Here is a 26604-nt window from a genome sequence, read left to right on the forward strand (position 1 = left end):
TCCTGATTAACCAGCCTGCAACGTTTTGTCCAATTAATCAGGACTCAGTTGCCCTTTATATGTTGTGGGGAAGTTGGGGTTCCTATGGCCGGGATCCTCACTGAATTTAAACCACCTGATGATGTAACTGGCCTATTGCTGGGCTGCCACTTCCACACCTCTGGGCAATAAACTATTACTGCGCTGTATAGAGAGCTCCGCCCAGAGCTCTGCGCAGGGGTAGAGAAGCTAGTGCTCGACCTACCGCAGGGAGAACAAGCCGGGCAATAAACCCTTTCACCCCAAAGAATGTTTTGCTGTTAATTTCTTTGGTCACACTGAATCCATAGCGAACTTGCCTGGCAAGACATATGTCAACTCTTCTGAAAAGTCCTCTATGGCATTCTGGCATTAGAAAGAAATCTATTAAAGTGCCCTGTCTCTCGGTCTGCAGAGCGGTAGATATTTGGCCCTCCTGGTCCCCGTTCACTTGCCAAAGGTCTAACCAGTTTAAGCCTATTATTCTTTGAATACCCTTTCGATATTCTCTTAGTGTTGGTGGCAAAGACACCCAGGGCTTGGAGGAATGCAAGCTGGGAAAGACCAGCAGTTCTTAATTTTTTGGGGGTGGGGGGGGCGGTCTGCGTTCCCTCTAAGAGTCTGAGAAAATCACTCCAGAAAAAGCAATCAAAAGGTTGTTTTGACCAAGGTAAGTAAGCTCAGGAGCCTCTCCGTCCGCTGGCCTCACAAAAGACAACGAGCAGCTGACAGGTCCTGGGGAGACGGCATGCCAGCGGGGTGGACCAGCACACTGGCCTGTGGGCAGCCTCCTGTGGGTGTGTGATGGGAGAGAGCAAATAATGAGCTTTGAACAGAGTCTCGCCCAGAGGTCTGCTTTGAAACAAACCCCAAAAAACGCATCATTGGCCCTTTAGAAGATGCAGATGGGGGAAAATTGGGGGTGAAAAAAAAAAAGAAGCCCCGTGCCTGCAGAACCCCGTCTTTTTAAATGTGGCTCAGAAATAGCTGACAACAACATTAATAACAATCACTCCTTTGCCCATGCAGTCAGATGTATCTTTTCACTTTAAATTTGATACCTTCTGCTAAAAGGAGGGAGGAACTTGGTGGGACAATGACCGAAGAGCACTAAATGCAATCTAGGTTACACTCAGAACAAATTCATTGTGACTTCGGGGAAGGCCAAGGAGAAGGGCCTTTCATTAGATAATCAGCTCTAACGCAAGTCACCAACCAGGCGTGTTCATTTCTATTTATAGTCAAGGACACTGGCCCCCCAAGGACTGATTCTGGGAATGTAGAGGATTCACGTGGACAAAATGATAGTGCTGAGGACCTGGGAAGGTGGTTCATCCATCACAGGACCAAGTAAACCTTGTTTTCATTTACTGGAAATGTGCAGAATTTGTTTAAGTCTTCCCAAATCATGAAAAAAAAAAAGCCACAACAATATCTCAGGGTAAAGGGACACCTATGCCTCTGCCCTTGAATTCTTGCCGAATCCTTATGTGCTTTTGGTGAGGGAACGTTTTAAGTGTTCTCTGAATCAAAGGACTGCTTTTGCTTGATATGATGCATCAGACAGCTTTGATCCTGAATGGAAGTTTGAGATAAACCAAGATGGGTTTGAAACCCATCCAACAGAGAAATATGGAGCCCTGCATTATCAACTATGCAAGCCTCAAACATACCGAGGGAGTACTTAGTAACTGAATACCGTAGTTATTTTAGACTGAACTTCTACCATCACATTCTTCTTCATTATGTTGGGTGGACAGCGCTATATCCAATATAGGAGGCGGTAGCCCTACCATTCGTGTTTCTTGCTAGGGACCAGTTCAAGCCAGATGGACTGAGCTCCCAAGTCAACATGAAATGAATTTGTTCTGTGAGTTCTTCTGGGGAGTTAGACTTACCATACCACTCATCAACCCATGCAAAAGCCTGTCTATGTCCAATCAGCAGAATATCTCGGACCACCTAAAAAAAGCAAAATAAGGGGGTTGAAATAATACCATGTTGGAGTAAAACTATCTGGAAAACAGGTCGTTCCCAATTCTGGGAATCCTGGCATTTACCAATTTCTCAATCCCTCTGTCCACGTGATGACAATTGTAGTCCGCCATGCACAGGCATTGTGCTTGCTCACCCCCAGCCATACTTACTGTAAATTAGTCACTTCCTCTCGTTTGAAAGTCAGGCTAGAGGTGTGTAAAACTAACGACAACTGCTTGGCAGTCACACGGCAGTGACTGGAATGAGTCTCTAGACTAACCAGCTTGAGATTTGCTCTTCATTTCTCTTTACCTAAAACAGGTTCTACTTTTCCTTTGTGGAAGGGTGTGTCTCACTGGTGCCAGGAGGTCATGAGTTGGAAACTAACAACACTTTACTGGGTAGCAAGTCACTTCCAAGCAAAGAGCACTTAATCCTTTTTTCTCTGGTGAAATATCGTAAGTATTAGTTAATTTTTAAAAATAACTGAAGGTGTGGGATCAAGATAAGTATCTTCTTAGGCTTGATTTTCATGTAACAGCAGGAAAAAAAAACCAAAACAGTTTGGTCAACTATTATCGAAAAGAGATGAAGTAAGAGACCTAAACTAGAATTGAACACAGTGGGAAAGAAAAGCCTGACTGGAGACAAAAGGAATGAAATTGTTTCTTATGGTGACACATAATGGCAACAGGAGACTAAGAGAAAAAAAAAAGTAGTTTGTGAGTGTCTAACACTGTTCATTTGCTTTTATTTTGTTGTATTCTTTTTTTGTCCTCTCTAAACTTGCCATTTTATGTTTCTTGGAGGTTCACACTCTCCCTACAACATTTCTTTCTCCTGCCGAACAAATCTAGCAATTGTCAGAAAATTCTCATGGGAGGTTCAAGCATGTTTCAATAAAGGAAGGGTTTTAATTTGGTGAATTTGCAGAAACAAGGAGAGTGTTCATAATGAAGTATTTATTACTCTAGGCCTCTGGATAGCTCATGAGGCTTTTATGATTTGGAAGGAGGAACCATGCAATGAAAATAAGGAGCACGAAGCCATGCACACTCGGGTGCTGAGTATGTCAAATTCATGGACATCAAAAGAACAGCACTGAGGCATCAGTAAAATATACCCTATTACATTAAGCACAACACAGCTGTCTGCTGGAAGCAAGAATTCAATAATGTGCTAATGGCTTGCTTTCGAACATTTTTTTCTCTTGACTGTGAATAGATTCTTAAAAAACAAAGGTGTTCAGAGAAAGGCATCCCTGGCACTTTAAAGCCCATGCAAATTCTAGCCTCAGATACTCATTAGCGACTCATGTGCCAGAGCAGGTGTGTTTTTAGGGCGTTGATAGCACTTCATTATATTTGGAAATTGGCACTAGGGATGCCTATTCAGAGACAGTAATTCTTACAGGTATTTTAAAGAAATAGATTCTCAAAACTAGCCAAAAGAAACACAATGAGCCCTGTGGCCATCTAACAATGCTTTGTGAGAGGAGGATATAGTAAAAGACATATATAGTGAAATGCACTATGTAGTTCATTGAGTTTAAAAAAAGGGTTGGGGGAGGAGATGCTATAGGAAGTCAAGGAAGATAGGGCCTGAGATAGACACAGAGCTGAGGTTGGAAAATATTTTCTCTGGGAGCCCTATCTTCCTGCTTAAGAACTGGGACACAGCAGGAAAACAGGAGCTCCCACAACTTGGTTTCTATGGGTCTCACTCAGCTGCCACGGCTGGTAAGGCGGAACGGCTCCTGGAGCTCAGCAGATTGGCACACTTCTCTGTTCAAGAAAAGACCAAAGCTCTCACATTCATTCTAGAGTCTGCTATGATCATGAGCCCAAGTTCAATCTATTCCTTGGACATAATTTCAAGACCTATACATTTTACTGTCAGTTGGCCCTCAGTCTCAGTAGACAAATCCATCCAAATAACAAAAAGTTCGGCCCATGAGGGTTAAATTCCAGGGCGTCTGAAAGAATTTCAGAAAGCTATTCTTTATCAGTTTTTAAGTGGAAAAACAAACAGATATCCAGTCTATCTGGAATGTAGAGACAACTTGGGGAGTATTTATTTTTATGAAAATGGGAGGCATTACAAAGGGCAATGATCAGCAACACATTTCCCATTTGTTTCCATGAGGCTTAAGAGTCATGTTGGAAGCCCGTGACAAACTGAAGTCATCACCACGTGGGTTCTTGCTATGAAACTGACATGTGCCAGAGCAAAGGGGGTATACAACTGAAATCTGTGTTTTAAAGACGTGAATTATATGTTGGCAACAGGATTATTAAATGAGCGGAAGTGCTGAGGTGCCCCATGTAATGGACTACCATGATTTCTTGTTTTGTCTCTAGGGATGTCTTCTACACATTTGCGATCCCATTTGCAGGGGCTTTTGAGTGGTAAGTATTCCTGGAGGCTGCATACACAGATAAGTCCTATACCCCTGCCTGGAATCCACGTACCCAAGTACCATGTATGAGGACCTCTGCCTGCAACTACATTAGCCCAACGCCAAAGGGAGAAGTATGTTCTGAAAGCCCAGCTTCCTGAATATACTCACCCACAGACATGGAAGTCATGGAATGAGAGATGAAGTGGAAGAAAATGAAACCCCTATGTGAGATCCATTTTCATGAAAACAGGGTGTTTTAGATGCAGTCACCTCGTGTTGGCTAAGGACGGGTATGTGTGATGTGCATGATATAATATATACTCCAGCTTACAATAAAGGCAGTCAGTTTGTCTCCAGCCCTGTAACTGCCATTTGTTCACTTACCTTGTGTACAAATTGTTCCACTCTGGTCTGAAGCCCCCAGACCTCGAACTTCACGGTCACCAGCTTGTAGGAACACATGATGGGCTGATGACTATCTCTCCAGCCTTCCCTTAACTGTCCCCTTCCTGTCTTCTCTGACTTGAAGTGTTTAGGATCCTAGAAAAAATTTATCAAAGAAATGGTACCTTAAAGTTGAACCATCATTTATATGAAATGTGCAGAATAGGTGAATCCATGGAGACAGAAAGTAAACTAGCGGTTGTCAGGGTCTAGGGAAAAGGCAGGACGGAGTGACTGCCAATAGGTAAAATGTTTCCTGCTGGGTGATGAAAATGTTCTGGAATTAAGTAGTGTGATGGTTTCACAAACTTGTGAATATAAAAACCACAGAATTGTACATGTAATTACAAGGGTGAATTTTATAGCATCTCAATTAAAAAGGGGCTTACAGTATAAGTAAGTGGTGAAAAAGTAGCTCATCTATTTACAAGTCAAAAAAAGTGATTTAAAGTTAGATTTGTGTCATTGCACTGTATTTCTTTCTCTGATCTTAGGGATAATACACTTTATAGAAGTCAACTCCATTAATGCACAGTGTAAATTATTTCAGCAACTTTAGGCAAATATCCAGCAACATTTATGAATATCTATGAAGCTAAGCATATGCCTACCTATGACCTGATAGTTCCATATCTGGGTGAAATGACTGAACTAGAAAACTCACAAATGCTTTAAGCATAATGGGCAAAAACTGGGAACAGTTCAAATGTTCCTCAGCAGGAAGACAGATCCATTGTGGGATAGTTATGCAGTGGACTGCTACACACCAGTGAAAAAGAACAGCCTGCTGATGCAAGCAAGAACAACTCTCACAGACACTGTGGGAAGCAAAAGTAACCAGACACAACAGTGTACACATTATATGATTCCAGCTGAAGCTCAAGAACAAGGAAAACTTTACCCATGGTGTTAAAAGTTAGAATAGCAGCAGTAACCTCTTGGAAGGGAGGGGAAGTGTGAAGAGACACAAGGGAAATCTCTGGGATGATTACATGTTGATCTCGATGTAATATGTAAAAATTCATTGAGTTTTACACATAAGATTTGCATTATATTTCTATTAAGAAATGAAATAAGAAAGACAAAGTTTAAAAAAAATGTTTAGCCATTTAATATTTGCTCAATGAGTGCCACATGGAAATTAGCTACTGATTATTTCATTCGAGGACTATTTTTCAGGGATACCTCCAAAGGAATGTGTAAACTGATTAAGTAGGAGAAATGTATATATACATATTTAAAGATATTTTAATTTTTTCCAGCTTTTGACATTGTGAAAGTTGAAGGTGTACAACATGTAAAATTTTAGATGTTTTAAAATGTATGTCAGATAATTTTCGTGATCACAAAGACTTTGCTCTGGGGGACCTGCTGTCTAGTCCTGCATGGGGGCCCCTCTACTGGATCCTGACCTGGTTCAGGGGGATGTAGGATCCTGGAGGGGAAGGAGCCTCATAAATACAGCAGAGGCCACGAGGGGAAACAGAGTGAGGGTCTCTCTTCCCAGGAGAGACCCCAGGGCCCTGTGCAGAAGGGAGGCCGACTGAGACATGGAACGGGTTAGCTGGACTGCCCCAGCCCTTTGAAGGCAGACCAGACAGTGCCTCAGGGACAGGCTTGGCAGGTAAAAGTAGGCTGCTTACACATACAGGTTTATTCACTGGGGTCTGGCTGAGGACCTGGCATGGCCACCTGGTGCTGGCCTGAGGGGCTTACAAGCTGCCCCCACCTTCACTTACAGACCTGCCTCCTGTGAAGACCTTCTGCTGGGTGGCCACTCCCACAACGAATGGCAGCTCTCCCAGAAAACACAGCACACCCTCAAGGCCCGAGTCCCACACCAGGCTGACACCAGGCCTTCTGTGTGTCCAGGCAGAGCCCTCAGCCTCCCTGCCCTGGCCCTCTCAGTCCCTCTATCTGACCTTCCTCAGCCCACTGCCAGGGTGACCTCCCAAATGAAGACTCGATCCTGTAGTTTCCGTTTTCAAAATCCAGCATGAAATCCAAAGCCCTTTATGTTCTTGCCTACCTTTCTCATCTTTTCGGGACCACCATCCCAGAGCCACACTGGCATCCCCATGCCCCAGAGCTCTGGAAGTCCTGAACCTCCCAGGCAGGTGTCAGCTCCTCGTCCTGAAGTTCATTCTCCCCTGCCAACTCCTCCACTTTGCCTGACTCTCCTTTTCTTTCTGGAAGACCTAGCTTGAGCGTCACCTCCCCCAAGAGCACTGTCCTGTGTAGTTCAGGACGGAGGACCCCTCTTATGCTTCCAAAGGCTCCATTGCCAGGAACCTGGCGGGGAGGAAGGACTGGCATCATTCGGTTGCTCGTGTGTATCAAGACCACAATCCTCCAGTGGATCCTGAATGGCCACGATCCTGGCACACCATAGATGCTAAAAGATGTTTGTTGAATGAATGCCTATAAGGCTGTCAAGAGTAAGAATAGAAGACCGATAAATCAAGTACTGTCACCAGGGAGACTATGGTATTTAATCAGCAAAGATGGGCCCCATCAATTCTTCCCTTTCTGCACCAGCATGCTGCTCCACTTACCAAGAGGGCCAGGCTATTTTCCCTCCCCTTGAATCTGGACTGGCCTGCAGAACGTGGTGGGAAGAGACAGCGTGTCAGTTCAGGCTGTTAAGGGAAGCTAGAAACAGGAAGCTTGCCTCAATGTAGAGACTCTAGTCTGACTGCCCTGAGACGGCCATGCTGTGAAGAAGCCCAAGCTCGCCATGTTGAGAGTCTGTGGAAAGATGCTCACACATTCCAGCTGAGAAGCCAGGCGTGGGAGTGAAAAAGCCACCTTTGATATTGCAGTCCAAGCACACATCATGAGGAGCACAGCTGCCAGCTAAGGCCCAGGTTACAGAATTGGGAGAAGTAATGCAGTGTTGGTTTAAGCCATGAAATCCTTGCGGCACTGGGGCTGAGCGGGGACTGTTACTTATCAAGAGATAACAAAACAGATGCAATTGCTGGGTCACCAAAGATGAAGAGAGTGAATGCTACTTCGTTCCTTCACAGAACACACCAAAAGTTCACTTAATAAGCCACATGCCTGAAAGCTATAAGCAAGGAGAATCACAGCTGCCAAGTGGGTCCTCTAAGTTAGAAATACAGGAAGGAGCTGGATTTAAGCAGGGAAAGTTGGTTTCTTTCCCTATATGCCCTTTGGCTTTCCTACAGAAGGCAACTGATGAATATAATTACATTATACTCATATAGACACATAGACAACTAACTATCTTGAGGCTCAAAAGACAATGCATGGCCTGCACTGTGTGGCTGACCCGAATGTCCACAGGTAAACCCTGGGCCACCTGAGCGGGGGCTGTCCTACTCAAGTTAGCAACTGCACAAACAAAAAGTTACAGAGCCTGCAAGCAGAGAGAGCAGAAGGGCAGAGTTCCTGGCAACCCAGAAGTGTAGGAGACAAAGGACCCAGCCAACAGAGCAAGGTGGGCAGGCACCAGACATAGGAAAATGAGGTAAAACCCAGGGCTGTGGCCTGAGCCACTCTCATGCCCCTCAGATCCCGCACAGCGGGCCTGAGAGAGGCCTGAAGATCGAGACCCCGGGGCCAGCTGGCTGCACCCCATCCTGATTCAGGGACTAGCCTCAGCTTGCCTCTTGGGCTAACTTCAGTTGAGTTTGGAACGGTACCTATTCACAGTCTTTGTGTGCATTGCAGGTCCAGACTTCTCAAGAATAAAACAAGACTCTGCAGTATCAAATGTGGGACTCTGTGGATGGCATTTCCAAAACAGGTAACAATCACGGGGCCTCACAGCAAACTTCAGCTCTGAGTAAGACTGGAAAATATTGCCTGCGCAACAACTATGTAGATGCTTAAATGCATGCATGGTTCCTGATTGCACCACAAAATCATAAAATTATAAAGTAAAAATTGGGGAAAGGCTAGATGGGAAGGAGCAGTGCATTATATTTTCAAGATGCAGAGTAGAAATTTTAGGCTGGAAGTGATAATTTGGCTTTTGTGTCCTTGATTTTATGGATATGGACACTGAAGCCTGGGAGAAATGAAATATTTTGCTTCCAACCCACAGGTGCTCAGTAATAGGGCAGGGACTAGAACCCAGCCGCCCCTAATTCTTGGCCAATGTTCTTTCCACTACATTGACTTTTAATATTAAACAGCAAAAGGGTGTTTTTGTTATAGCCAGATGCCAAAGAAGCAATTAACAATTGGGTTTTTTATGGCAACAGCGGGCTGATTTGTTTGCAAGTCTGGTGTCTTATCTACAGCTGCTGGTTTCATCTAGTAAATCTCATACATGGCCTATAATTAGGGATGCACTTTCAAAGAGCTAGAGGGAGGTAAGGGAGAAGGATTTACCAGAGGACTCCTTTAATCAAAACTCAGGATCAGAAATGAACATCCAGCTGAATGCCTTGGAATGAAGATGATTAAAAAAAAAAAAAATCAAACCACTGGGTCTTTTCTGAAATATTCTGGCCACCGCTAACTCGTCTCCCTTTTCGTGTTCCACGCCCTCCTGCCATTCTTCCTCCCCACCAATACCCATTCCTCTTGGAATCATGTTCTTCAACTCTCGTTTTCCTGCTTGAATTTGTGAATAAAACTATCTAAACTGCCCCATTCACATGTAAGAAAGTTCACCTTTCTTACCACCTTGAAAAATTTTTTTAAATTTCTAACCTTGTGTGTTTCTACAGCCTCTGTAGTATTTTAGTCCTGATTCAAACATCATTTGAATGTGTTTCATCATTTACATCATTCTTTATAAAAGAACTTTATAAGAGATTGTTTTTCCATTTTAAAGTTTCACTTCCAGGTCTCCTTATTTTAAAATAAGGTCTATAAACCTCCTTCATCTCTGATACTACAAATCCCCTAGGATTTCCCACACTTCTATTTCAGAGTTTAGCCTATTTTAAAAGGATGAAAGGCTGACTTGAGTGTGACCAAGAGATGATGCATCTCGAAACTCCTGGATCTCAGCCAGTGCAATCAGAAAATACGGCAAGAGCTCTCTTAGCAGGTTGAATGGGAATCCCCTCCCCACCAACCCACAAATGTATGTTCAAGTCCTCCCTCGCCTCTAGTACCTATGGACGTGATCTTATGTGGGGAAAAAAGGTCTTTGCAGATGTAATTAATATAAGGATCTCAGGATGAGATCATCCTGGATTAAGAGCGTGGGCCCTAAATTCAACGAGTGTTCTTCTAAGAGACAGAAATAAGACACAGGGAGACACACAGACCCTGTGAAGGTGGAGGCGGACTGGAGTCATACGGCCACAGACCAAAGAACTCCTGGAGCCACCGGAAGCTGGAAGAGGAAGGTCGGATCCTCCCCCAGGGGCTCTAGAACGGGGGTGAGGGGTAAGGCTAAAGCCCTAATGCTTCTGATCTAATTGGTCTTGGCTGGGGTCTGGGCAGCCAGCATTTCCAAAGCTCCCCAGATGAGCTGAAGGTACTGCCAGCGTTAAACTACTGCTAAGGGACAATAGCTCTGAGGTCCAGATGAGGAGCCCAAAGCTCAGAGAGGACTGCTGACTTAGCCACAGTCCTCCAGGATTCAAGCACAGGGCAGCCTGATGCTCAGACCTGGGCTCCTAACCTTTATACCATGAAGACAGGATGCCCTCTGAAGTTCTGGCACAGTTTTTCAGAGGAGAGCTTCTGTCCCCCTCATCTGCAGAACGGCGTTAATGCTAGCTCCCCTGTGGGGCTGCTGCAACGCTTCAATTAGATAATGTAGGCAAAGGGCCCAATAGAAGGTACCTGATATACAGGAGACACCCCGAGTGATAAGAAACACGTGACAGAGGAACAGCCTCAGCGACACTATAATGTAATTTCCTCAAACCTCATTCAGCTCCTCAAAAGAGAGACAGCGGGGGTATGTGAAGTGCTGCAGGATCATTATTACTTTATTGTTATCCTGTGGTTGAGGTACAGACAAAAGTGCTGAGAAGCACTAATAAAAAGATGGAAGAAATCCCAAGAGAAGGGTTTTTGCTTGTTGGAGGCAATGGCTGAGTATCTGGGCCAAGGACAAGTGAGTCTTCAGTCTTAGCACCAATTCCTTTCCTTCTTTTAAGCTTCAGAGGCAGGAACACCCTGTTCCGAGCTGGCAAAGCAGGTTGCCCTCCTGTGGGCTACTCCTTTAAGGAGGCATAGGAAACAAGATTCACCGACTCCCCCGGGGCTCCAGAACCACGTGTGGGCACTGGCAGCAGCTGGTCACAGCCAGGCTGGGAGCTTCCCTGGCCAGTGGACACCTGGGCAGCCATCTCTCAACAGCAGGATGGTCGGCCTTGGAGTCAAACAGGCTCCAAGCATCTTCGGGGCTAACAGCAGCTCTTGAAGAGTTGAGAGTTACACACAAATGCCATCCTTTCCTTCCAGCATCTTCCAAGCTAGGGCAGGGCTCTCTTCCTTCATGGGGAACCCCTCTGTATTGGTTTGCTAGGGCTACCGTAACAAAGCACCACAAACTGGGTAGCTTAAACAATAGAAATTCATTGTTTCACGGTTCAGGAGGTCAGAAGTCTGAGTTCAGTGTTGGCCAGGTTGGTTCCTTCCGAGCACTATAAGGGAGAATCCGTTCCACTCCTCTTTGCTGGCTTCTGGTGATTTGGTTTGCTGGCACCTCGGTGTCATCGGCTTATAGTCGCGTACTCCAGTCACACGGCATTCTCCTTGTGCGTCTCCACACTGTCTCACCACTGTGCACGTCTGTCTGCAACTAAACTTCCCCTTTAACGAGGACACCAGTGTTACTGGATGAGGGCCCCCCTTAACTCATTATAGCTTGATTACTTTTGTAAAGACCCTATTTCCAAATAAGGTTTCATTCTCAGGTCCTGGGGGTTAGGACTTCAACCTATCAGGATTGTGAGGTCAGAGAGGTTTCCGTAAGGCAAATCTTCCAGATTCCCTGTCACTAACTTTGCCTTAACTAGTGTGCTCACTCAGTCATGCCGCACTGAATCTCACATTAGTCGCGGCTGGATCCACTGGGTGAAGTGGAAATTTTCTGAAAGCAAAGCTCTTGTCTCCAGGGCACTGCACAGCCCTCTAACCCAGCAGCTGGCTGGCTGGGAACATGTCAGGCTGCAAGTTCTTCTGGCTGGGGGCTTCTAAATTCATCCACAATGAAAGCTCTGGCTCCAGATCCTTTACGTACTCCCCGGGCTTGGCAGATGGCAAATTGGACCCTTGTAGTTAAAGCCCATCTGTATGGAGGGAGGCGAGCTGGTGCCAGGGCTGTCTCCCCAGGCCAGATGGACCAGACCACTTCCCCGCAGGCACACCTTCCTTAGATGGCTTCCTCTCTGCAGGGTCAGCCACATTTTCAGGCCTCAGTCACCTTGCACTTGAAGCAGAAAAAAAGGTGAAGCTAAGGCTTCTTCATTAGTGCAGCCTGGGTGAAACTGCACCCTGGCATTTGTTAGAATCAGTCTCACACCTGGGAGGTGCAAGAAGCGGCCCTTGGGAGATCTTGGCCCGGCTGGAGCACAGCTTGCGTCTCAGAGGCAATATTATAAGCCAACGTTCACTGAGAAATAAAGTCTCTGTGATTAATTACACTTTCACTTTGAACCACAAAGGACTATATCCAACAGGGGCTTGCCCTGTTAATTTAAACTAGAAGTTTTTGATAAATGTTAAATAAAAAAGGGCCAAGTGGTAACTAGGTACGAATGGCTCTATTATGTAACTATAATGCTCAGCCTGAAAATAGGGCCAAACTAACAACCCAGACCAGATTTTCTCCTGCACGATTGGAGTCTAACCAAAGTGTTAGATATTATTCTCATCCCTTCCAATGAATGGCCATTTCAACCAGGTAGAATTTAGCCCTGAATTTGGGCCGAGATCTCTTTAGCTTCAATCTTAAAACGGATATACATAAAAATTAAGGAACTTCCAAAGAAACCAGTGCCAACAGATCACGTATTGAAGGATCCCATTCATACGAAATGTCGAGAACAGAGAAATCTACAGACACGGAAAGATTAGTGGTTGCCTAGGGTCAGAGCGGGATTGGAGATAAAACATTACGGGGGTGACAGCCAAGGCACAGAGGGATTCTTTTTGGGTTGATGAACCTGTTTTAAACTTGATTGTGGGGATGACTGCCCATATCTGTGAATATACTAAAATCCACTGAATTCTATATTTTAAATGGGTCGATTGTATGGTATGTGAACTCTATCTCAACAAAGCTGTTAAAAAGAAAACAACCCACGACAGAACAAAGGAGCTTTCAGAGTGTGCTTGAGAAGTGATCTAAAACTTTACTTAAAAGGTCAACTGCTATGCATCAGCTTAAAAAAACCCTAAATGCAAATTGTAGCCAGAAGCAGCCAATTCTTGCTTTGTTAGCAGTTAATGCCTAAAGTGTATTTTTAAAGCATTTGCTCTTGGCACTAGAGTATACTGCAAACACTGAGTGATGCGTGCTATTCCTCTGCAAAGTGACCCCCTTAAAGGAGCTTGCCTCGTAAAGTGCGTCTGACATGTTAAAAGGCAGAGGCAAAGGGGGATGCGGTGGCGGGGTGTTTTGTTGTGCATTCTGAGCCCCCCTCCAGTTATCACTCAGGGCCAGAGGGCTCCAACGCTCTACTTAAAGAAGAGAGAGCATGAGAATGGAAAATTTGAGCACAAACCACAAAATAACTGAATGGTTAGTGGTCTCTAGCCCTGAAGACGACCACTGCTGATGGCTCTTTGGGGGAAGGGAGGAGACTAAGGCAAGAGAGAACTCCAAGAGGGGTGCTCAGAAGAAAGGGGAAAAGGGAAGGAGGGAAAATAACCCCTGGCTAATGTTTATTAAATGCTTGCTGTGTGCCAGAGCCTGTGTCAAGCACTTTAGATACACCCTGTCATTTAATCCCTGTAGAATAAAAAAACACATCTTTGAGCTGACTTGGGGCCTCTAGAGCCTCAGGATGGGGCTGGTTACCATAAGGATGAGTGCACAGAGGGTAGGAAGTTTGAGCCCCACCCTTGGACCTGTGGGAAAGGGGAAGCTGGAGATGAAACTACTTGACCTGGTCCGGCTCTTGCCCTGAAGATGTGGAGAGCTTCCAGCTTGGTGAACACACGAACCTGTTGGGAGGCGGCACCTGCAGAGAGGGCATGGAAGCTCTGCACCTTCAGGCTTTGCCCTATGCATCTTTTCCATTTGGCTCTTCCTGAATTGGATTCTTGATAACAAAGCAGTGAATATAAATAAAATGTTTTCCTGAGTTTTGTGAGCCTTCCTAGCAAATTCTCAAGCCTGAGGAGGAGGCTGTGGGAATTGTAGCCAGTTAGGGAGAAGCAGGAGAGGCCCTGTGCTTGTGGTTGGCATGTACGTGGGGTCTTGTGGGGCTGAGCCCTTCAGCCGGTGGAATCTGAGGCCAACTCCAGGTAGCATCGGAACTGAACTGAATTGGACAGTCAGCGGGTGTCAAGAGAACTGGAGAGCGGGCTGGTTTTGGAGCGAACATCCCAGAATTCTCAACAAACCTCTTGAGGAGCTCCCCGTTATCTTCATTTTGTATAAAGGCCAGGGGACATGCCCCCATCCTATTTCCAGGCCCACCTCCCACGGTTCCATCACAGCCCCTGCTGTGGGCTCCTGCCACAAGGCCTCTCCCCCAGAAATCTCCAGATGGGCAGCAGGCATCAATCTCTTCATTCCCCTACAAGTTCTGGGGCCACTTTTCAGTCTGGCCCCAGAATCGTAGGATGGCAAACGCTGAGCATGGGCCCCCAGGATCCTAGCTCAGCAAATAGTTTTGTGGATGCTCCAATTTCTATAATTAATTCTCTCGGAATAGTCCCTTCACGTGGCTTTGGGGTTAGGCAAGAAGGGTACCCTCCCTCAGGGACTGAGAACTCTCCTCCCCTATCCTGAAAGACAGTCGAGGAGGAGGGGAGAGATGGGTGAGCAGAGCCGTGATGAGAGGGCCAGCTGGGTCGTCTGGGCCGGCCCTGGGGAGAACCTGGCCTCGACGGTGAGCAGCTGCCTATGGAATGTGGTGTCCTAACTCCTTTGTCCCCAGCTTGGGCCTCGTTCCCAACTCCAGAGCAACAAGGGACGTCTCCCATAATATCCTCTAACATAAACGAACCTGTTCCTTTCAGCACTAACAGATATGACTTTATATTTTTAAGATCATCTCTAATCAAAACCAATAAGGTCATTCAAGGGCACACCAAAGAGGAGGCCGCCTTCCTGTGTGTGACAACGAGAGGCCAGGCACCGGCTCTCCCCAGAGCCAGGGAGCCAAGCTTATCTCATAAAGGAGGGCCTTTAGGACTTGGCTCGGTTTGCACCTCTGACCTGGGACTGCGAGCTGTGGATGTCCCTGCTCACTGATTTTAGCGGTGCTGTCTGGACACAGGCTGTGAAGCATTAATAGCCTCGATCCATACTGCGGACATACAATTTGGCCCATAGATGGCTTGAGCTTATTAAATCAAAAGCTGATAATAGACTAACAAATATTCCTGATGAGTTGCAACATGGCAACAGCGATCAGCAGTGGATTAACTGTCCCCAAATCTAGCTTGCTCTTCATGTACTGTATTATTTTGGGAAACTGAGACCTTCAACTTGTTGGACAGAAACTGGGATAGGCATGTGCCATAAACCAATCAATCTGTAATTTGAAGGCAATAAAGGATTTCCATTTTTAAAGTTGCAATAGATTTCAAACTTATTTTAGCTTTAGAACTCATTTTGTTTTTCTAACATTTTGGAATCCCAAAATGTCTATAAAGCAGGTTAAATTGACAACTGGATTCCTTGGGCAATTTCAACCATTGCTTGACACAATGTATTTCATTGTTTACTGGGCCCATTAGAACCTTTGTGGGGTCCTGGGTTCTGTGGAGCAGAATGGAGGGGTCAGCAGAAAAGGCTCTGGAATGAGACACCCCGGGGTTTTAACTTCTGCTCTTAGCAACTACTACCATGTGAACATGGGCAAATTATTTAGCTCCAAGACTGTTGTGGGATGATAATATGAGAAAAGGAGTGCTTCCTGAACTGGGGTCTGTGGATGTATTCCCTGGGGTCTATGGCTTTTCTTTAAAAAAATGGGTTCCTACATTACTCAGTTGTAGGATGGCCTGTTTTTGTTTCTTCCAGACCAGGTTTGTTTTGGTTAATCCCTATTTTCTAGAATGTTCACAAACAGGAAATTTTTCCCAAAAGATGGGGAGTAGAGTTCCATCACATCGCTAAACCTAAGGAGGGTACCTGTGGGGGCAGAAAGGCCTAGCCTCCTACTTAACCCTGTCTTTCCCCAATATCCCCCGTTCACATGGTCAGTGAGACTGGGGTTAGTGAGGTACATTTAAGGCAGAAACAAAACTCCCAGTGTTTTTCAAAGACAGATAATAGTTGCTTGTACCTCCAGATTTACCTGAAGGAGACAGCCTGGTTGGGGGGAAGCACAATCTTTGGGGCTGGACACTTTGGGGTCTGAACTGTGGCTTTTTGAAACTTCTAGCAAGTTACTTAGACTCTTTGAGACTCAGTTTCCTTGCTTTTAGAGACAATATCTATTCTATTGGCTTGTTAGGATTAAATGATGTAACTGAATAAAACAATTGAGCAACGAGTTTCATTTTTCTGAAAAGTGAGCTCCTATCCCTCTAAAGCCAGGCTTAGCAATCCTGTGAGGAATCTGTTGAAACTTCTAAGGCCCAAGTTAATGAGCTAGTAATTGTATGTCTTTCTCTGGGTCCCTTAACAATACAAGAAGACGACAAGTAATATAATAGCACCTATTCTTTCCTGGATATTTTTGGAGAAGCTGAACAGTTATACTTGGAGTCTGAATAAATAGAAAAAGTGGAGGAGAGACTCACTGGATTAGGTCTTCTTTCTCAAGGTGAAAAGTAGGAGTTCCAGTGCCACAGAGTCACCGCCACAAATCCTTGCAGAGCTAGTTAGGAAAGGGTGTGGACAGGACCGGGGGCCAGAGGACCCGCTGGACACAGATTAGAGTCTCTGATTGGAGGAAATTAATTTAGATGAGGGTCAATCTTAAGTCAACCCCACTTGAGAAGCAATTTAGGACAAAACTGTGCGAATGTATATTATAATTAACGCCATTGGCTGTCAAGGAAGGCGTTGGATGTGATTCCACAGATGGTATCAGATTTCCAACAGACGGAACAAAACCCAAGGCGGTGACCCCTCCCTCTGTAGGGAGAGGGAGCTCTTCCACGCTTAGGTCGCTATTTCCTCCTCCCTCCACAAAATTAAATAACAATAAAATGGTTTAAAAACTTGAACACAGGAAACGGCTCTCTAAGGCAGAGCTGCCTACCTTGAATGGGATGTGACAAGATCCTGCTTTCAGCTTTTGGGTAAACAGACTGGGCCTCCTGACCCCGGGGGTCAGTCACCTCTGACCAGGAGCTCCCTCCCTGATATGCCAAGCATATCATGGTGTGCCAAAGGTTGGGAAGCTCTGTCCCGAGGGTATTTCCCCAAACCTGGTGCATTTACACACAGACCCTCGGGTCCCATCATACAGTGTCTGGTTTGGTAGGTGCAGGGTGGGGCCCAGGCATCTGAAGTTTTTCAAGCTCCACCCCAAGATGATTGTGATTTGGGAACGCCATTCTACGGGCTAAGAACTTCTTGCGCTTTAATTGAAAAAAACTAAAAATAGCTGAGGTTGATGTCACTGGTCCAAGTCCTGAGCAAGTCCTGGATGTCATGCGTGCTTCTTTGAAGCACAGCGGGAGCTTCTCCACGACACAGGACTGAAGAAAACCTTGGCGGCTTCTGTTCACTTTTGGCTGAAAGTCTTGCGCCCTTTTGGTTCTGCTTCCTTCTTTTGGAATCTTAAATGTTTTTCTTCTAAAATGCAGCCGGCAGGGGGGCTCAGGGTGGACGGTGACAGAATGCCGAAAGCTGGGACTCCACTGCCACAGACTGACTGAAATCGGCACGAAGAGCGGTCAGTGTACCTATGAAGGTTTCTTAGAGGTTAAGTACCCGAGACACATGCCATTCTGGATTCAGGTTAAACAAGCACAGAAGCAGTAACAACACATCTTTTAAGAAGTTCAGTGAAACCAACAGCTGTCATTTCTGAAAGAGCTTGCTGTACCTGCAGAGGATTCTGTGATCTTGAGAGCTGGAGTGATTGAAACCAATCCTCTCCTTCTCTTCTCTGCTTGCGCCAACAGTTAAACAGCTACACGTGGACAACTCCCCTCGCACCACGCCTGGCAGCCACTGTCCAGAGACACCTGATTTCTACTGAGCAACCATCCCAGAAACTCATCTTCAGATCTCAACGCCAGAGCCAAAGCAGGGAGAAGGGACCATTTATTATGCCTACTATGTGCCAGGGACTGGGCTACTCATTTTAATGCTTTGCCTCTCACATCACCTCATCTCTCCACCCATCTTCATTGAAGAGAGGAAGAGATTCAAGAGGCAGTGATCAGTGATGAAGTACAGTAGCTGCGATCACCTGGGAGGCCTCCCAGTGCCACGGGGTTGAGTCACTTACCCATGGGAAGGGGGGCTGGGAATCCTCGTCCAGAGGTTCTAGAAGTTTTCTCTTGCACAGATCCTCTACAAGCCCAGTTGTTTCTCCCTTCTATGGATGTTTTGCTTGGATCATTTCTCTTTTTAGAACAAGGAGCCATTCCCAAGGGGCTCTTTCTATCAAGTCAATCACCCAATGCCACCATTAGCAACTGCACTCCTGGCAGAGACTTAGAATCTCTGGTTTTGATCTGGTATTTAGGAATTCTTTGGTCTCGATTCTGTTTGATCTACTTGGGTCTGGCATTTCGCTACCAAATTCAATCGGTAAGATTTGCAACTGCTACTCTGGGTGCTGATCTTTGGGGAACTTCATCTATGCAAATTAATGCAGCATTGAAACATTTTTTTCCTCTGAAAAATTAGGAAAAGGAAAGCCCTTTCTCTGAGATAAGAGTTGGGCACTATCGTTTTCCTAGTAACATTTTTGCTGAAAATACTGCAGCAGCTTCACATCATGAGGCCAGAAGAGCAGTGCTGGTTTTAAGTATCAGCACGTTGTGACCTAGCTTTCTTTAATTTGGAAGAAACGATCCAAGAGAGAATACCTATTTGTTCCTTGGGAAGTGAGTTGCCAATTATTAGTCTAAAAATGATGTAGCCAGGGTTGAGGGCTGGACTACTGCTTAATGCCCCTTCATTTCCAAAGGTTTCATTAACAAAATACTATTGCTGTCAAGGGGACTGATGGCGATTTGTTCCTGAAAGCAGTGGCAGAGGGCAGAGAGGGTAGGTTACAGGGGTGGGAGGGTCCTAAGCTTCTTTGTATCCAGGAACTTGTCCTCACCACCCCCTGAGAGAGGTAGCCTCCCTGGTGAGTCCTAATTGGAGTTCCTTTGCATGGTGGCTGGTGACCCTTGCTTTGAAAGCCCTCTGCTACTTGTAGAATAAAATCCAAATTCCTTCGCTTGGCATTCTGGGCTCCTCTTCCATTCTGCCTCCATCTGGAAAGCCCTGCCTTTGTTACTGCCTTTGCCCTTTCTCTTTATTGCCTTTTCAATCTCCCTCATCTGCAAACTGAAGTTTGCACACATACAAGAGTAATTTGCACCCATACAAGTGTAACTTAGTACAGCTTTAGAGTTGGGGCATTTGGCTATATCTAGCAAGATTCAAACCCACATACCCATTGACTCAGCAACTTCACTTTTACACTTTAATCTACAGAAACATTAGAACAATGCACAAAAGATAGCTTATGAGGATGTTTACTACAATACTGTAAAAGCAGAAGAATGGAAACCCCTAAATGTCCACAAAATGGCGAATGGCATAAACATGGCAGAACCGTACAGGAGCACATTATAGAGTTATTAACAAAGCCTGGTAGGGAGATGTGCTACCACAGAGTGATGACAAGCTTATAGCCTTGGTGAAAAGAAATGCATGTTGTCCAGTGGTGTAGTGTGGCATAGTTGTGTAACAGTGAGCTTATTTTTTATGAAGTAATATTATTTATGTATTATGTTTAGGTATAAATACAAACACCATGAATACTAACTTTAACAAGGGCTATCTCTGTGATGAGGCATCACAGGACATCTGTTTTTCCATGTTGCATATTTGTATCATGTTGGAATTTTTTTACAAGGATGATATGTTACTTTGTGAACAGATACACAATAAAGATAAACATTTTTTAAAGGCCCAGCTGAGATTCCACCACTCCTATAAAGGCTGCCCTGACCACTTCTGTTTATAGAGCTGTTCCCTCCTTGAAATCGTGTGCAGATGATGGATCACGGGCATTTTAGGGGAGAAAATCACATGGCGGTGAAGGCATTTCTCCTACATTTCAAGGTAGGTTGTTAGACCTTATCCTCCCAGATCCTTATCCAACTGGATCATGGGGGGCTTCTTAAAGGGGAAGGTGTCCTACTTCTTTTACCCCCCAGTCTCTGTCCCCACCCAGTGTGTTGCACTGCGTCTTCACAAAGGGTATGTCCTGGAAGATTAGAGGACTGGCGGAGTTTCCCGCCAGCCTTCCTGGGATTAAGCCTTCCTGGCCAGGCTGACCAGATCCCCACTCCCACACAGAGGAAGTCACTTCAAAATCACCTGAGTCTGCTGGGCTGGAGAACTGCTGCCTTTCTAGGGCCGCCAACCTAGATAGATGGACTGACATGGTCCAATTTGTAAAGGGGGCACAGCCCAGAGAGACAGAAAAAGCAAGTCAGTGTCCCAGGAGATGGCCCTGCCTCCCCCTGCATGCCCAGGAGGGCGTTTAGAAGGACACTGCTGGTATCTCTCCGCTCTCCTCTTGGGGCCTCCGCAGGGCAGGCCCTTTGGGATGTGGCGTCCGCACTGGGGCCTGGCTCCTGAGTGAGCAGGTGAGAGAACCTGCACTGAAAAATACTCTGCTTCCCCACGGTTTTCCTTTTCTGCTGCCCCAGACACTTCCACGGGCCCCCAACAAGTGCTTCCCTCCCTGGCAGCGCAGGCCTCGTGTCGACTGCGACGAGGAAGGGCACAGGGCCGAGAACGCAGCAGCTGCTGGAGACCCTTCCCCTGCTGATGTCCTTTGCAGGCTGGGCCATCTCAGGGGCTGTCACCAGGGGGACTCTTCAGCAGTTGCCCCCCTACTCCCCACGCTGATGACAGTGAGTCCTTTCATTATCCAAGAGGCTCCCAGTCCCAGTAAGTTGGAACTCATTGTAAAACAGCTGTGTTACTCTCAGAAAGAAACAGATGGACGGAGGGAAAGGGGGAAAATGACAATAGCAACATAACAACACACTGAACTCAACAGCATACCCCCGTGTGAGACAGCTGTGCTAAATGTGGCCATTTGGGGATATCTGAATATTTTTACTACCCTCAACCGCCAAGATGTAGACTTAAATGCAAATATTTTTGAGGGAGCTGAGTGGTTTGGATGAAACACTTTGTACCAAAGGGTGCAGCTAAATGCAACAATATCTGTGCATTTTGTCTCTCTGTTCCCTTTCTGGGGGCCCGTTGTACTTTGCAAACAGCACTTAATCTCTCACCTTTGACAGTTACTGGAAAAGTTAGATGTTTCTCTCTTTGTTCCGTTTTCTCTCCCTTAAGAGAGAATTCAACAGATACTTAGATCGGTGTGACCAGTGAACAGGCTGCCAAGGATTTCTTGGCCCAGGAGACTTTATAATCCAGGGGCCTGGAGGCTGAGTTCGAAAGAGTCCTCTTAGTCACCCAACTCAAGAGAAGGCTCAAAATCAAATTCTGCTTAACAACTCCCGCAGCGCAGCATTGTCCTACATTCATGTCCCGCTGCAGGAGTTCAGGCTTCCAGGAGAGCCTCATGTTACCCTTTCTCCTTCGTTGCTACAGGAGTTCAAAACATTGCAAATTTCCCCATTAAAATAATTACATTCTATTTATCACTGGTAAGATGGAGACTTCTTTTATATTCTTCAATATGAAGAGAAAGAGGAATTTCTTTGATCTGTAAAGAGAAGATCAAGTTCAAAGGGCATCAAAGAGCAGACACAATCGTGGCCTTGGTAGCCTCAGAGCCCAGCAGAGCCTAGCACACAGTAGGCACTTAGTAAATATGAACTAAAGGAATCCCTTAATGAGCCTTGCTACTGATAGGTCTTCCTAACTTTCCTTTCTTCAGACTGGTCCACTCAGCAGGGATTTTTGGCTTTGCCACTGGTGGAGTTTTGGGCTGGGTAATTCTCTGTTGTGGGATCTGTGTTCTCTGCGTTTAGTGGCCTCCTTGGCCTCTAGATGCCGTAGCAGATGAACTCGTCTGCCAAGTGGTGACAATCAGTAGTTCTCCAGACATTGCCAGATGTCTCCTGGGAGACAAAACTGCCCATAGTTGAGACCCATTGGTCTAGGAACTCCCCTTTGCTTTACACAAATCAATGAAGTTTAAAACACAAAACACAAAAAACCCTACTTCTAAACTCCCTCTGCCAGGAAATCACGATTCTTTTTCCTTTTTCCCCCTTGTAACTCACAGCACATATGAACTTTAAGAAGCGGGTGGTGGCACGTAGGAGGCCAAAGGAGATGCTGTTTTCTCCGGTCCTCCTCAGCTTTGAACGAAAACCAGACTTCATGACAACTGCAGTAGAGCGAGGAGACAGGGCGCGGGCCTCCCACCGAGGGCCTCTCAGCCGGCGCCCGCTAAGTCGGACCTTGGGGCTGTGCAGACTGGGCCAGCCCTGGGACCTGGAGGCTGAGCTCTGTTCCTGCACCTCAGCCTTGCAGGCATGGGCTCACTGCCTGTGTCCTCCGTGGGCCAGCTATGACTTCCTGTCCGGAGTTCCTCATTCCTGGGGTGGCATCTTCACCTTGAAATTTTGGCAGAGTGACAAAGGGTTGGATGGAAATCTTGGCAGAGGAAAACACCCGCACATCAACCACAGTGCAGCCGTCACCTGCTTCGAGTTCAGCCTCACCTCCACTCTGTGGCTCTCGTGGTGATGTGACTCGGGGCAAAGAGCTTTAGGGCTCTGATGGGGGCAGGACATTCGTGGGGCTGTGTCAAGGCTAACGGAGGGGCTCTGTACCCAAGAAATCACCCTGACTTTTCTTTTTCTACATTACAGCACTACCTGCAGAGTCCTGCAATGGAGATGAGAACAAAACTTGAGACTGAGAGGCTCTTGGGAGCAGGCGCTCAGCCCTGGATGTGGACAGGAAACAGCAGCTCTGCAAAATGAGAACAAGGGGAGCACCAGGCTGGCCTGTCAGCTGATCGAGTCTCCAGAATGTCCTTCTGAATCTCTGGTTGGTGGTAGCAGCACGAGGTCTGCCAGGCAGAGGGCATCCGGCGGAAAATTCCCAGCTCCGGTCACCTTAACGAGAGAGGTATTCTTGCCTCTCCTGTGGCTTGGAGGTTTCCAGGGAGAAATGGAAAACGAAAAGCGAGCGCTTCAGTCCCCTGCTTTGGCCTGGATGGCAGTGTGTGTGACAGGAGCTGGGTGGAGATGGGTGACCCAGATAACCCTGGTCTGAATTTATAAGCATCAAAAATCTCGGAACAGATTCAGCCCACCCACTCTCAGCTCTCCCCATAGAAAATGTGTGTCTGTGTATGATGCTGACAGTCACCTCACAAAGGTGAACTGGAAGAAAAAGTCCATCAAGCTATATGTCTTAGATTAAAAAAAAAAAAAGAACTCTGATGCACAACTGTTAGCTTAATTACAACAAATTAATTTTCTCCAGTGGGCTAACTGAAATTCTTGCTGCTGGAAGGAAAAAATAAAGCCCCTGGCGTTCATGCATTCATTCAAGAATCATTTCATGAGTCTCTGCTATATGCTGGTGCTGCACTAGCTGCTCAGAAATGGTGATAAAGACGACAGCTCTTGTCTTCGTGGAGCTCATGATATAACGATGAGCTACATAAGCTGGCATGATCTAGAAACCACGGAGCAGAAAGCCGCTGACAGTGGGTGGGGGAGTGGGGTGCCCAGGAAACCCCACAGAGAAGTCATGTTTGAGCTGAACTCTAAAGATCGCAAGCTCTCCAACTGAGTGGCACAGAGGCGGTGGGGACTGAGGAACGGAGCAGGCAGAGGGCCATGCTCGGGGCTGGGCTTTCTCCCAGCCAGCGAGGGGTGTTAGGTAGGAAAGGACAAGGTCAGACTTCATTTGAGAAGGAAACGCTTGTGGTGGGGAGGAGAATGTTAATAATTTACAGTGTGCTGAGTGGAAATTTATTAGGAAATGGTTTGCCTTCTTAATCAGTTGTTTTGCTTATTCTCAGTCCCTGGCTACTGATAGAACCAAACAGCCGAGGAAACTCACTTGCCCCCCTTCTGGTGGGTTCCCACTCAGCCTTGACTTTGGAAGTCAAATGATGGTGCGGCTGGGGTCCCAAGGGAGATCCACAGAGCACACTTCTCCTAAGACTTTATTGGACTCCCAATTACACCTTTTCTTTTGGGGTCTGTCAGGGCTAGCGTGGAAGAATTCTACCTGTCACACAGGCTGGCAGTCCTCTGGGAAGGAGTGCCTGACACACTGTGCAGGGCTGAGCCCTCCGGGGCCCCTTCCTCCCACATCCATCAACTAACCCTAAGACTCCAGGACAGGCAGGGGAGGTCTCTGGGTGTGAGGAGTGAAGCCAGAGCGCCATTCATCTCCAATGGCCTTTGTGTCTAGGGCAGGGTTTCCCGGCCTTGGCATCACTGATATTTGGGGTCAGAGGATTCTCCATTGTGGGGGCTGTCCTGGACAATGTAGGGTGTTTACCAGTCTCCCTGGCCTCTCCTCACTAGTTGCCAGTAGCATCCTCAAGTTCTGACACCCAAAAATATCTCCAGACTTTGGAAGCATCCTCTGGGGCAGGCAAGCTGACTCCTGGCCGGGAACTACTGCTCTAGAGGACAGTCTCCCCCTCTGTCCGTGATGTCTCACTCCATCTCCTAGCAGCCTTCAGCACAACTGATCACTCTCTTGTTCTGGAAACGTGCATTCCTTGGCACAGTCTCCTTATTTTCTTTCTAACTCTCTGAACAATTCTTTGTAGATTCATAAGGACTGCCCATCCTCTTCCTTGTCTCTAGATGCTGCCATCCCTTCATGCACAGACCTGAACCCCTTTCCGTTATATTTTATGCTTCTTCCCTTTCATCTATCCTCAGGATTTTAAACATCTATTTGCTAGATTCTCCCAAATGTGCCTTCCCCCAGATCTCTCACCTAAGCTGGAGACTAGTTTCTATTTGTTCTAGATGTCTCACTAGAGTCACACACACAAAAAGAGAGGGTATCATCCATTGTTCTCCAAGATCCATTCCTTTTCGCACCCCTGTCTATCCATTGTCTGCGCATAAACCTTACGGTCACCCTGACTCTTCCTCTTCTCTTCTCTTCATGCCCAGTCCACGGCCAATCCCTGTCAACTCTACCTTCAAAATACACCTCGAAGCCACCTGCTCCCAGCCCTCCTGTTCAAGCCACCATGTAACCTTAATAACAATAATGTAGACAATGCCAATGACCTCAGTGGTTTCCTGAGTTCCATTCTGTTTCCTTCCCGTCCATAATCCATTCAGAGCAATCTTTTAAAAGCATAGATCAGACCATATGATGCCCCAGCTTTAATTTCTTTAAAGGCATTCTACTGCACTTGAATAAAACCTAAGTGCACCAGCATGGCCCCAGCCTCCTTTCCAACCTCTTTTGTGCCATTCTTCCTTTTGTTTTTGCTGCCACCGCCATGCTAACCTGCTTTTGCTTTTGAATACGTGTCACGGAGGTTCCCACACATGCTGTTACCTCCAGTGGGACAACCCCTCAGCTCTTCTCATCCTGCGTGTCACTTCTTCCAGAACATCTTTCCCGATCCCATCTCTTTATTTCAGGTTCTCTGTCGCGGTCTTTCCCGGCATGCTTCCTGAGGGCCCCTGTGCCTTTTAACTCCACATGTGCTCATGTGATGATTTCTCCCTCTGTTTATTGTTTGGCTCCTCTGCATGATCGGAAGTGTCCTGAGAAGGGACGCTCAGTGTCTCCTCTGCTCACTGCCACGTCCCCATCGTAAGACCGTATGTGATGCTCAGTGAGTGCTCAGTGAATATTTCCTGGATGAATGACTGTTCATTTCTCATTTCCTTGGCCGAACTGCATCCATTAAAGAATAGTTTATGACCCAAGGAAGTGAATGACTTTGAAGCATGAAGAAAAAGCTCTTCAAATGTCTGGAAATGAAGACGCTTGCTAACAGTGGTTCTTGGGAGCACAAAGCAAGGGTGGGAGTCGGGCACCCGCTGCCTAGAAATGAACTTGTTTCCATCATTAGTAACCAGTGATCCACACTTGTCCTGAGACTTTCCACTGAATCAGGAGGGCACTGTCCGAGCACCAGGCAGGCACACACCAAAGCAATCCAAGCAGAGGAGCTCAAATTAGTCCAGAGTTTTCTTGGCAACACTACCTTCCTTCCTGGAATGCCTGAGTTCCCAAAGAGGCCCGGATGTCCAGGTAGGGCCGCAGCCTCCACCTCCAGGCCCAAGAACCACAGAAAGATGGAATAACAGCTTCAGCCAACATGTTGCGTGATGCTCGGCACACCGTCAAAGCCCCGTAAGTACTGGTGGACCTGATATGAGACCTCAGCAGTACTTCCTCCTTGGACTGGACACGGGGAGGCTAGGTTTTTCTCTCTCTTCGGCACATCCTCCACTACGCAGACAGTGTTTCACTGCTTTCTCTGTAAATTCTTGAGTATGCTTGGCTGCAGAGT

At 46.4% G+C, this 26604-nt stretch overlaps 1 protein-coding gene across 1 annotated transcript in view; it reads right to left on the reverse strand.

The window, feature by feature from the left end:
• The window catches only part of PITPNC1 (phosphatidylinositol transfer protein cytoplasmic 1), a 208192-nt gene that overhangs the window by 10757 nt on the left and 170831 nt on the right, over positions 1-26604 (reverse strand). Inside the window, exons 7-8 of the mRNA XM_036996854.2 lie at positions 4781-4936; positions 1917-1980 (exon numbers count right to left, since the gene is read on the reverse strand). Of these exons, the coding sequence (XP_036852749.1) occupies positions 1917-1980; positions 4781-4936 (220 nt within the window). The remainder of the gene's footprint in view (positions 1-1916; positions 1981-4780; positions 4937-26604) is intronic.

The sequence above is a fragment of the Manis javanica genome, chromosome 4 (assembly GCF_040802235.1).
Source record: "Manis javanica isolate MJ-LG chromosome 4, MJ_LKY, whole genome shotgun sequence".
Classification (NCBI taxonomy): domain Eukaryota; kingdom Metazoa; phylum Chordata; class Mammalia; order Pholidota; family Manidae; genus Manis; species Manis javanica.